General features: G+C 38.7%; 1 protein-coding gene across 1 annotated transcript; it reads left to right on the plus strand.

The window, feature by feature from the left end:
- Positions 1-13,130: 13,130 nt before the first annotated feature.
- On the plus strand, positions 13,131-13,621 carry LOC115756141 (auxin-responsive protein SAUR71-like). The gene has a single exon (XM_030695828.2). The coding sequence runs from the start codon at positions 13,175-13,177 to the stop codon at positions 13,619-13,621; it is 447 nt and encodes a 148-aa protein (XP_030551688.1). The 5' UTR covers positions 13,131-13,174.
- Positions 13,622-13,908: the final 287 nt, after the last annotated feature.

The raw sequence follows: 13,908 nt of genomic DNA on the forward strand, positions 1-13,908 counted from the left end.
GTTGTACCCCTTGGGCTTTTTCGCATATAACATACCCACTTATAGTCCTTGGGTCTAACTTATTTTTCTATGAATTGTGGACTCTCACTTTAGATGGGCATCCCCAACTGCATGCATGTCGTACACGTGATTTTCAACCTTTGAAAAAATCAAAAGGCATCCTAGGGACAGCCTTGGTCGGAACTCGGTTCAACATGTGCGCTGCCATCTTAAGAGCTTTAGTCCACAAACACTTAGGAAGTTTGGAATTGCTAAGCATACTTCGTACCATGTGCAATAAAGTTTGGTTTCTTATTTTGCTATGCCATTTTGGTCTGGAGAATTAGACATTAGTGTATATTAAGCCAATATCCCATGCTCTTGAAGAAGCTTTACAAGTGGATTAGGTGCTTATCCATTTTCAGTATATCTACCACAGCATTCCCCACCTTTGTCTTATCTCACTATCTTAATTTGCTTACCGCATTGTTTCTGCATAATTTATATACTTGGCTTTAAACACCTTACATGCATCTAACACTTCATGCTTTTTATGAACCAAGTTGTTGACACCTAAACTTGTCGGTCCCGTTTGAATTTAATTTATTTTCCCTCTACGGCTTAAAGCAGGAAAAGGCCAAAGTAGGAGTTTGCCTTTTTTATTATTATTTTTTTGCAAATTTAGGAAAATAGAAATTAGATTTATTACTATTAAAAAAAAGGACAGTTGGATCAGAGAATAAGTTCCTTTGCAAATGGATCAGGTGCTTGTCTCCGAGTTTTTTCTTCCGCCCGAAGCAGGCCTGGGCAGATATGTTGACAAGCCTCCCATTGACATGGCAAGCGTCTGCCGCGAGTGAGGAACCCAGAGGGCTCGGAGAGAGACGACGGTTGATGAGGATGAAGTTGTAAAGAAATCCCGCCCATATTAGAAGAGTTTGAATTTGACTCTTGCCGACACGATTGTGGGTGATGCAAGGAAAAAAAAAAGGAAAATTAATTTGTTACACCACTTTATCCTTATCGAAGTTAAAGTCCGTGTTGACGTAAAAGGAGGGCCCACAATTTTTGTATGAAAATATAACGTTATCGAGCTTGGTCTCTAGTCTATTGTGAGTGCGCTTAACATATGTACAATTTATGTAAATTATGCGAAAGAAGCTTAAGAGTATTGGGAGATGTCATCCGAGAGAGTTGAGAGTGTAAGGAAACTTCTTTCTTGTGATTGATTCTTGTGGATTCGGGTTTGATCTAAAATTAGGAAACATCTCATCACTCTCTCTTGGTGGAGTAAAAACATAGCCGAACCTCGAAAATCCATTGTGTTCTAGTTTTATTTATGCAATGTATTTCTTGCTCAAATCTTTTCAAGTATTCACGCTTCCGTATTAGTCGCAACGCCATGAATGACGATTGGGGTATCTTATTTCGTCATGTGGTCTTACTTAAGTTCAGCAAACGAGTTACATTAAATTATTGTGCCAGTGTCTTAGTACTTTATAGTTCATTCGTAACAACCAAGACAACCGGATATCAGAGGGAGCAGTTTGAATAGTGCAATCAATTGGTACGAGGTCCTTCATCGCTCAAAGTACCGTCCGCATCAGAAACCATCCATGCAGGATCATGACAATAAATAATTTTAGTCAGTGATACAATTTCAAGATGAAACATATCTCATTCTAATAATCGTAATTTTAAGTCGCGACATACTAAAAGAAATTTGAGCAATTCATTTTCCCTAGTATGGAGATGGAAATGCAGAAGGAAGAAAACATATGGAGAGGAAAAGGAAAGTGAGAGTATCCTTCTGATAAACGAAAGAACGGAGGGAGAAAATGCAACTACAATTTAGAATACGGTGTGAAGATGACAACAGCGCCCACCAAATCATGAGAAGGATTAATAATACGTGTCGTTTCGAAATAAAGAAATAATACGAACATGTCTAATTCAAATGAGACGCATTTAATAAACATGGTGAACTGCCCAGATTAGTTGTTGAAAGAAATGACCCATTTATTAAACATGCCGATTCGTATCTAAACATGTTAGACAGGTCAATCCGCATTAAATGTAAGTTTAATAAGGTCATGATACGAAACTGTTTTTGTCAAATCCAACATTTGCAATGCAATGAATTGTGCCAAGAATTGTGAGCCTCACGATGATCCAATGCAAATGTCACGAGGGGGTCCAAAATTTCTTCCCACCATTTTTGTCTCCCCTCCTCTTTTTCCTCTTCCACAAAGAAAGGGTAAAAACATTATTTTGTCAACTTAACCAACTAAACTTGGGGATATATAGTGAGAATGACGTTAAGAATTAAATGCTTCATATATGTATTGATTTACCGACGCATATTTTCCTTTTTGTAAATAAGTTATAATCGGGGAAGAATTACCAAAAAAGTCCTAAATCTATTGTAATTGTGTCAATGTAGTCCTAAACCTTTTTTTGTACCGATTTAGTCATAAACATTTTGTAATTGTGCCAATTCAGTCTATCCGATCAATTTTGGGCTGCCGGCGATGACGTGAACGCTGGCCGGCACCGGCTATCTGACGACATATTATTTTATTAATTTTTTTATTTTTTATTTTCTTTTTCCTTTTTGTCTTTTCTTTTTCTTTCTTCTTTTTCACCCCCGACCCCGCTTTTCCCTTTCATCATCCTCTGTTTCTCTCCTGTGTCTCGTTCGTTGCCTCTCACATCATTCATTCCTCAGATTCTCCCTCGTTTCAAACCCACAAACACATATCACTTTCTCTCTTTCTTTCGTTCCGGAACATGAGGCGTGTGGTCGTGTACGCGGACACAAAGAAAGGAATGTTGAAGAGGGTCCGGGTTTCGGACCAGAAGCTCGGCTTCATCAGCGTGACAACTCTCCGAGCCTTGGACCCGAAGCAGATCCTCCGGGTTTCGTCCAGGACGAAGCTCCTCAAGATTGACAGCCCATGTCTAGCGAGGTCGAGCCTCGCTAGCTGGCCATCGCTGGTGATTGGCTAGAGGAAGGAGAGCGAACAAAAAAAAAGAAAAAGAAAATAAAAGGTTAAAACTAAATTGGTATAATTACAAAAGATTTAATACTGAATTGGCACAAAAAAATGTTTATGATTGAATTAGCATAACTAAAATAGATTTACAACTTTTTATGGTAATTTTCACTAATAATTGGAGTAAATTACCTAGACACTCTGCATATTACACCCAATGACCCTCTATACTTGTATTGTTGGTCTTAGTCCACGTAAATAAATGGGTGAATTTAGTCTCTCCAACCAATTCTCGCTAATGTTCTTATCGAGTTTCAATAAGTAACTATTAGAGATTTTTTAAAATATACCAAGACAATTACAAAAAATGATAGGTTGATAAATGCTTATGTCAACATCTTATGAACTATGTAGTCCATGGTGGAATTTCTGATGCGGATTTTTCTCTGTTTTGGTACTTATGCGACTTAGGGAAAGTTTAATTTTACACACCGTGTCAAAGCGTGTACCGAGTCTGCATTCCAATTCAATATTTTTTTTAAATTTTGATTTGAAAAGTAACGCCTAGAGGAGCACATATCATTTTTCTTTGTGGGGGAGCATATTCCAAAACAAAATCTTTCATTAGCTAGTCAACGAAATTTAAATTTGTTGCCATTTGGATCGCGACCCTAGACACGAAGCTATCGTGTGAAGGCTTACTTTTTACAATCTGTCATTCTCAATCTCAGAGATCCGCTTCTCTTATAAATTCCAAAAGCCCAGTTTCTTAGATTTGAGCGATTTAGGGCATATTGCAACCCGTCTTATTGTTTTTGTTCTTCTTCTTCCCTTTCTTTCTTCTTCTTCTTGAGGAAGCCATGGAGTTCCCTAAGAAGTCTAACAAGATCAGCAAAGTGGATCGACTCCGGCAGCACCTCAACAAGGGGAAGAACTTGGCAAACTCGTCAAAAGCCGCCACAGCCATCACCGCCATGAGCCCAAATCACGGCGGCATTCACAAGAGCATCAACTTCCTCAAAAGATCGATGTCTTTTCCATCATCGGATGACAACGACAGCAACAACAATAAGAATTTTGGAACCAAAAGAATAATTAAAAAAACTGGAAGCTAGGAAGAAAAGAACAATAGAAGTTGGAGGAAGAACTTCTTATCGAACATGCTTTGAACAATGTGGCTTTGTGCTTTCGCTTGATTTACAACTCATGACTTCATCCCATTATATAGGAATTGAAGCTTACAAACGCTTATGCTTGACTTAACAAACTAAACATAACAACCACACATCATTAATAATAAAAATGTAAACAACTTTATCTGTCTAAGGAAACAAAGCCATCTTGAAGTCTTTGTGGCTCTTCTTTAACGCTTGCAGCCTTTTCATCCAGCAACCCAGGTGCTTGACATCACCAATAATTAATTTTATATTATTCCAACAGCCTCACTTAAAATTTATTTTTGAAATCAATAACGACAAGCATCATTTTTAATTTTTTTAACGAATCAGCATTCAATGGTTTAGTCAAAATATCTACAACCCGATCTTCTGATCTGTAGAAATTAAGCTCAACCTCACCATCTTTGACTTGCTCGCAAACATAGTGATACTTGATGTCAATGTGTTTGCTCCTACCATGAAAAATTGGATTCTTGGCTAAAGCCATAGCCGATTTATCGTCACACATTATTTTTGTAGTACCTGTCTACTCATGCATCAATTCACATAACATCCTCCGAAGCCATATTGCACGACAAGCCGCCGAAGCTAATGCCATGTATTCTACTTCAGCTGTTGACAATGCAACAACTTGTTGTTTTTTTGAGGACCAAGAAATCACACCTAATCCGAGAAAGAAAACACTTCCGGAAGTACTCTTGCAAGTCTTGATATCACCTGCCCAATTACTGTTTGTGTACCCCACCAAACTGAAGTTCTCGGTGTATGAAAAAAATTCCATGACCACGAGTTTTACTAACATACCGTAAAATCCTTTTGGCTGCCTGCAAATGCGATTGGTATGGTTTCTCTATATGTCGGCTAATAATTCCCACGCCATAAGTAATATCTCGCCTAGTAGAAACTAAATATCTTAAATTGACAACAATGCATTTAAAATAAGTGGGATTTACTAGATCCCTATCCCTTCTTTCTTCAACTCCAACCGTTCTGCTACGGGAATCCGTATGGGTTTAAATGATTCCATCTTGAATCACTTCAAAATATCATTAGCATATTTCTATTGTGAAATAAATATGCATTCACTTGTTTGCTTCACTTCGAGGCCTAGAAAATATGACATCAATCATATTTTCTTGTAATAGCTAACCATAGCCTCCCTGAATTTAGCATACATCTTTTGACAGCTCCCTATAAATATCAAGTCATCAACATAAAAGGCACACAATTATCATGTCATCATTAGTTTTTTACTTGATATACAATGTATGCTCATGCAGACACTTTTGAAAATCATATTCTAATAAGTAAGTTCCAATCCTCGTGTACCACGCTCGATATGCCTATTTTAACCCTTACAATGCCTCCTTCAGCTTGTAAACTTGATTTTCACCCCCTTTAATCTCATAACCCTGCGGTTGCTCCACATAAACTTCCTCTTTAAGGAAACCATTCAAAAATGTTGATTTCGCATCCATTTAATGGATTTTCCAATGATTCTAAGCTACGAGTGCTAAATCATGCTAATAGCATCCATTCGAGCCACTGGTGCAAATATTTCAAAATAATCAATACCTGACTTTTGCTTGTAGCCCTTCACAATCAGTTTAGCTTTATATCAGTCCACCTAACCATCTGGCTTGTACTTCGTCTTACACACCCGTTTGACACGAATGGGCTTCTTACCAGGTGGTAAAGAAGTTAGCTCCCATGTGTCATTCTTTTGAATGGAGTGGATTTCTTCATCTATTGGTCGGATGCACTTCTCATCTGCTGCTGCATCATCATAGAGTACAAGGTTACATTCTGCAAATAAACAAAAGTTAACCATGGTTTCATTAGTGATTCTGTCATTTTCACTTGCATCATCTCTCGTGACCACATAATCCTTGAATCTTGATGTTGTCTCCTTCAATCGCTATGAATGATGTATTGGTGGTTCTAAAGCTGTACTAGGTGAAGAAGATAAACTACCATGCAAAGATAACGAACCTTCAGTTGAAAATTTTTCTATCTCTCCCACCACTAGTTCATCTTTAATGCTAATGCTTTTCTTGTGAATCTTTTAGTTTCAGTCCCAAGCTTCATCTTAAAAAAAAAATGGACATCCTTCTTGATGATTAAATGATCGGTGACTGGATTATACAACTTATAACCCTTAGTCATGTCACCGTAGCCAATGAAGATGCACTTCTCGCTTTTGTCATCCCACTTTTTCCTCCATTCATATGGTATATGGAGATATGTCACACACCCAAATACTAGTAGGAACGAAAAATATGGCTTGATGCCACTCCAAGGTTCTTCCGGGATTCTTCCAAGAACACTCCTTGTTGTACACTTGTTTAGCACAAATACAGCACACGCAATGGCTTCCGCCCAAAATTTCTTGGGTAAATTTTGAGTCTTCAACATACGTCTTGCCATTTCAAAAACTATTCTATTCTTTCGTTATGCTATACCATTTTATTGACGAGCATAGCTAGCGATCGGTTGACATTTCACTCCATGATCTTTCCAATATTTATCTAATTCATTCAAAGTGAATTCTTCTTCTCTATTAGATCTCAATGTCTTTAGAATAAAACCATTATGCTTTTCAATGTAGGCTTTAAATTCTTTAAACTCGCCAAAAGCTTCGAATTTTTCTCATAGAAAATATACCCAAGTTTTTATGGTAAGATCATCCACAAAAATTAGTTTGTACTTTTTCTTACTAAATGATTCCGCCTCAACGGGGCCATAGACGTCTATATGTACCAACTCCAAAGATTGTTGTTGTTATGGATTTTCCAACTAGAAAGGATTCTCGATTTTGTTTTCCAACATGACATCCTTCGCATGGGCAATCTAGACAGTTAATCGGAGGCATACAGATCACCATCCTTTTTTGGACTAATGATTTTGGTCCGCAAAAATTTAGATGATCAAATCGAAGATGCCATAACCAGTTCACATCTTTCATCATCGCTTGAAAGCTAAAAAAAAAATTGTCCGAAGAGTTACAGGGAGCATTCAATTCTTCGCCATTTGCATCATCGTAATCAATTTATTGTTACACCTCTGATGGTGCAAAGCCCATTTTCAATTTGAATTTTCTAACCTTTTTCGAAAAGTTGCCCAATACTTAACAAATTTCAAAAAGGTCCTAGCACAAAGTAAACATCATCAACAGCAACATTAGTACCATATTTGGAATTGATATTAATGTTACCCTTGCCAATTATGAGAACTTTGGATTTATTCCCGAAATTAACTTCACCACCAACCATCGCATCCAATTATGAGAACAACTCCTTGCGGCCCGACAAGTGATTACTACACCCAATATCAAGGTACCGGATCTTGGTGTCCACAATGTTGGAGTCATCATTCTTGCAAGCTAGCACCATGCTTTCCTCATCATCTATGGTATGTTCCTATTATGTCTACTCTTATGTTACCTTCGCTTGGCATTCGGATTTGTAGTGTCCGAATTTGTTACACTTAAAACGATTGACCTTGGATTTTTCATGTGTTATATATTTTTTTTCCAGAGGAATTCAAATTTCCACCTACATGTCCTCAACCACCTTCATGACGTCGGCCACCTTCATATCCTCCTTAGCTTAATTGAGCAACACGACTTTGCAATGCTTGCTAAGGAGTCGAACTTACAGACTTTTGATTCATTCTTTGCTCATGCAAGCATAATAAACCCATCAACCATTCAAGTGTCATGGTTGACACATCTTTCCTTTCTTTGATCGCTGCAACAATGTAGTCAAATCTTTACGTCAAAGATCTCAAGTTCTTTTCTATGACTAACACATCTTGGCATTCTTCACCATTAACCCTCAATTGGTTAACAATAGTCTATACACAATTAAAGTACGTCAAGATTGATTCAGAGTCTTCCATACGTAAAAACTCAAAATCTCCTCAAATTGTTTGAAGCCGCACCCTCCCGACATGATCATCACCTTGGTAGGATTGTTGCAAAATATCTCACACTGCTTTTGCAGTCTTAGATTTTAATATTTTTTCAAATATCTTTTCCTCCATGGCTTGAAAGATCGCAAACAATGCTTTCTAATCTTTCGTGACTCCAACAAAGCATCTTTCTCCTCGCTTCATAAAGCATTGAATGCTTTGGTGCTGGCCGCTTTGATGTATTCATTCTCCACTAGATTCCACAAATCTTGCGATTTGAAAAGAAACTTCATCTGAATGGACTACTTACTGAAATTTCTTCCATTCAAATTTGAAAGTTGTAGTTGAACGGAACTAGTAGACGCCATTTCTAGCTTTGATACTAAATGTTGGAGCCAAAAGAATAATTAAAAATTTTGGAAGCTAGGAAGAAGAGCACAATAGAAGTTGGAGGTAGAACTTCTTATTGAAAATGCTTTGAGGAATGCAGCTTTGTGCTTTGGCTTGATTTACAGCCCCTGACTTCATCCCTTTATGTAGGAATTGAAGCTCACAAACGCTTATGCTTGCCTTTGACAGACTATACGTAACAGCCACACATCATTAATAATGAAAACGTAAACAACTTAATCTGTCTAAGGACACGAAGCCATCTTGAAGTCTTTATGGCTCTTATTTAACGCTTTCAATCTTCTCATCCGGCAACCGAAGTGCTTGACATAACCAATAATCAATTTTATATTATTCCAACAAAGAAGCACAGCAGCGGCAACTGCAATGTTGTCCTGAAAGGCTATCTCATGGTCTGCATTAGTGAAGAGCTCGAGAGGTTCGCCATCCCCATGCACTGCTTGAGCCACCCTGCATTCGAATTCTTGCGGTGAGAGGCTGAGGAAGTGTTCGGATTTCAGTAGACGGATGTCCTGAGAATCCCATGCCACGTTTCAGGGTTCCAAAGTGTTCTGGAGATGGTCGAAAGGAACTAGAAGGCGGTCAAGAATGGCGGTTTGGTGGCGAAAGAACAGCGCGGGGCAGGCTCAGAGCAGACTAGACGTTTGGAGGTCTCCTGTTAGAAGGTGGTGAGATGGGTTATCGTCATCTTCATCACTCTGGCCATCATCCTCGGAGCCCTTTATGCAGATGAATTATTTCTTCCATTGCGTTCTCGCGTAGATATTACATGTTATACCAAAGATGTTTTTCTTAAGAGATACAAAAATACAGAAAGCACTGACTGACTCGCATTTCCTTTTGTTTTTTCACCTTCCATCTTTTCTTTGACAAGAACTATACTGTCCGTTTGTCATCTGAAAAAGTTAAAATCATCACTTAACACAAAAAATGCAGAAATTCGATTAATTATTGGAGTGCGTAAGACGATAAACACCTTTTTAATTCACACGTGCATCAAAGGATCTTGAGATTTCTAGCTCCGTGAACAATTACCTCACTTCGAGTTCACTTTCATTGAAATAGGAAAAACCCAAGATGCTCATGTTTCGCTCAATTCTAGTAATTGAATTGATGTCTTTTCTTTGATTCAGAACTGGGACCGACAAATTTTCGCATGGCCTGCTCTACGACACGCACATGACTCATCATAAACATGTTCATGTCTTAAACGGATCGTCTCTTTTGAAAAAACAAATAATGGATGTATAATTTGTCGACCCCTTCAATTCTCGTCGACAGTGATTAAAAAAAATTTAATATCATTCATTTAGTGTTATAATTTGGGATCCTAATCTGACTGCTACAGTGCTACTGTAACTAATATTTCCTTTTGTTTTTAAGGCCTTCCATATTTCGTCACGAGATTTATATAATCAAATTGCAATCTTAAAATAATTCAATTACCTCGCCAGGCCAATGAGAGCAATCCTTTCCCAGGTGAGGGCGTCCCTCACCAGCCCAAGCCCGAGCATCCTTCTCTCAATGCCAGCGAGGGAAGCCCTTGCTTGAGGCCATCGATCTCCACCAACCATTGACGAGGCCAAGCAGAGGGAAAAAGAGAAAAAGGAAAAAGTAAAGAAGGAAAACATAAGAAAAATAAAAAGAAGATAAATATATTCAAAAAAATATTAAAGTATTATTAAAAATTATTTCGTCCGCGCTAACCATGTCATGTAGGACAGCTGGCGCCTACATCAGCGATTTTTGGTCAAAATTGGCCAAATAGACTCAATTGGCAATATGTGAAAATGTTTAAAACTCAATTGAAAAAATTAAAATGTTTAAGATTGAATTGACAAGAGCGCCACAATTTTAACACTTTTTTGACAATATTCATGCCTTTCCGACGTGAAGCGAAAAATCAAATGTCGCTTAATATAATTATGAAAGATTCGATCATGAATAAACTATGAATTGAGTAATGAATTTGAGACGAAAGACTTAGATGATTAAAATCAAGACACTCGACATGATGGTCAAGAGGGATAGGTCTGTGGGGATGCTTTGGCAATCACAAGGAGATTACATTCATATAATGCCGAGGCGATTTAGAATGCAAAACGCGGGAGTGGTGGTATCTCGCTAGATGCGCACTTCGAGCATTCAACTGATCTAGCACTACAGTCAAAGGAAGATATATAGTATATGTCATGTTCCCTACGTTAGTGTGTTGGTGGTAGTATTAGTGTTGTGTGATCGATATAAGAGAAATTCTAAAAAGAAACACTTGGAAGCTGTGAAATGGATTATGACCCTCCTACGGGGGACAATTGAAGCAGGATATATGATGTACACTGAGGCAATTAGAGTGAAACGTATTTGACTAGAATCAGATGTGTCCCGAATAGAATACATTCATGTCAGGTGGTGTTTTATTTATGACATTGTGTTTCAAGGAACCACCTCCGCTGTGAAAGCGTACGCCACAAATAATCTAGCAGATATGTTGGCAACCCTATCTCACTGACCAAGTTCAAGAACCGGTCGAACATGGCCAGCATCTGCGTCTGGTAAGGAACCTAGAGGGGCTCGAGAGAGAGACAAAGGTTGATGACGATGAAGTTGGACATCTCGCCAAGATGGAAACTCGTCGCTTTTATGTGTCAAAGTTAATCTCAACTGATTTAGTATCCGACTTATAATTGAAATGCATCGAAATCCCGCCCATATTTAGGAAATCCCGAATTAAACTCTTGCCAAAAGGATTATGTGTGATGAAGAAAGAAGTGAAATAAATTTCTTACAAGACTTTTTTCGTTATTGAAGTGGAAGTCTGTTGTTGAGTTTGGTCTCTAGTGTGCATAGCGACTGCACTTTATATATGTAAAATCTGGGAGAGACACGAAGAGAGTGACAAGGCTCCTTTCTTGTCTGTTCATGTTTGATATAGGATGGAGAAACACTCGTTAGCATGTGTGATCGAGTAATTGTAATATCCTCTTTACCAAGTGCCGTGGAACGATCTTGTCATGCTCTGTCGATAGAGTAAACACACTGCCAAACCTCATAAATCGAAATCTGTTTTGCTCACATTTTATTTCTATAAGTTAGTTCTTCCTCAAATCATATGAATGCTTGAATTATCTTACTCCAGCACGAGGGTTTTTTTTTTTTTTTAATTCAGAAAATGAGTCGCATTAAATTATGGTGTCAGTGTCCTAATCCTTTATAATGCATCCGCAACAACCATGACAACTGGAACTAATCTTAATCTTAAATGGAATACAGTTAATGTATATTAGGCGGAGGAGTTTGGATAGTACAATCGATTGGTGTTGACCGTTCAAAGTACCGTCCGCATCAAAAACCATGCATGCAGGATCTTGGCAATAAATAAATTTAGCCGGTCATTCAATTCAAGATAAAACATATTCAGTTCTAATAATCTCAAGATAAGTCCCCAAGTACTAAAAAAAATTGAGCCATTCTTTTTTCCCAAGCATGAAGATGGACATGAAAAGGGCGAAAACTGAAGGAAAAGAAAAAGAAAGTGAAGTGTCCTTCTAGCAAAGGAAAGAATGGAGGGAGAAAATGCAAATACAATTTAGAATCGGAGAGAAAGATGACAACGGCACCAACCAAATAATGAGTAGGATGAACAATTCATGTCATCTCGGAGTAAAGAAATAATATGAATATGTCTAATTCAGACAGGTCACGTTTAATAAACATGTCCAACTGTCTCGATTTGTGTTGACACAAAATGACTCTTTAACATGTCTAACTATAAACATGTCGATTCATGAGTAAACGGGTCAATCTGCATAAAGCATAATTTTCAAAAGTGTCATGACGCAAAACCGTTTATGCCAACCCCAAAATTTGCTTAATGGCACGTGGTGCCGGGTCGTGCGAATGAATCGTACCGAGAATTGTGAGCCTAATGATAGATGCAATGCAAAAGTCACGAGGGAGCCCAAAAGCTCTTCCCACCTTTTTTGTTTCCCCTCATCTTTTTCCTCTTCCACAAAAAAAGCGTAAAAGTGTTATTTTGTCAACTTAGCCAACTATAATTGCGGATATAGTGAGGATGTCCTTGAGAATTAAAAGCTTCACATAAGGATTGAGATGTACCTACACATGTTTTCCATAATTGGAGTAATTATTCAGTTTCGATAGTTAAGTGTTAGGTATCTTTTTAAATAGACCGAGACAACGACGAAAATATGATGGAAGGATAAATGCTTATGTGAATGTCTTATGAACTATGAAGTTGTCCATGGTGGAACTTCTGATGTGGATTTTTCTTTCTTTTGTAACGTGCATGACTTAGGGAAAGTTGAATTCCACACACCGTGTCAAAGCGGGTACCGAATATGCAGTCCCATTCAATTTTGGATGCTTGATTTTGATTTGAAAAGTAATGCCGAGGAGCCCGAATCATTTGTCTGGAAGGACATTTTGGAACAAGACCTAGCAAGGGCTGGTCAACGATATTGAAATTTGTTGCCATTAGGCATTATTTTGGATCGCGACCCTAGACACGAAGCTATCGTGTGAATACTTACTTTTTTACAATCTGTCATTCTCAACCTCAAGATCCGCTTCTCCTATAAGTTGCAAGAGCCCAGTTTCTTAGATTAGGGTGATCAGGGCATACCGCAACCTGTCTTCTTGCCCTTCTGCTTCGCTTTCTTTTTACTTCTTGAGGAAGCCATGGAGTCCCCTGAAAAGTCTAACAAGATCAGGGAAGTGGTTCGACTCCGGCGGCTCCTCAAGAAGTGGAGGAACTTTGCAAAATCGTCGAAAGCCGCCACATCTGTCGCAGCCATGAGCCCGAACCGCGGTAGCATTCACAAGGGCATCAACTTCCTCAAAAGATCAATATCTTCTCTATCATCGGACGACGATGACGGCAGCAACAACAGCAGGAAGCACAGCAGCAGCAACAACAACGCTGTCCCAAGAGGCTACCTTGCGGTCTGCGTTGGTGAAGAGCTTCAGAGGTTCGTCATCCCAATGCACTACTTGGACAGCCCGGCATTCGGGTCCTTGCTGCAAGAGGCCGAGGAGGTGTTCGGATTCCAGCAGACGGGTGTCCTGAGAATCCCATGCAACGTTTCGGTATTCGGAAGTGTTCTAGATATGGTGGAAAGGGAGTAGAAGGCGGTCAAGAATGGCGATTTGGTGTCAAAAGAACATTGCAGTGCAGGCTCAGTGCAGACGACACGTTTGGAGGTCTCCTGTTAGACGGTGATGAGATGGGTCACAGTCATCTTCATCACTCTCGCCATCGTCCTTGGAGCTCTTTATGCAGATGAATCATCTTCTCTTTTGCGTTCTTGCTTAGATCTTATATGTTATACCAGAGATGTTGCTTCTTAAGAGACACAGAAGGCATTGACTGACTTGCATTTCCTTACCATCCATCTTTTCTTTGACAAGAACTA

The sequence above is a fragment of the Rhodamnia argentea genome, chromosome 4, assembly GCF_020921035.1.
Source record: "Rhodamnia argentea isolate NSW1041297 chromosome 4, ASM2092103v1, whole genome shotgun sequence".
NCBI lineage: Eukaryota > Viridiplantae > Streptophyta > Magnoliopsida > Myrtales > Myrtaceae > Rhodamnia > Rhodamnia argentea.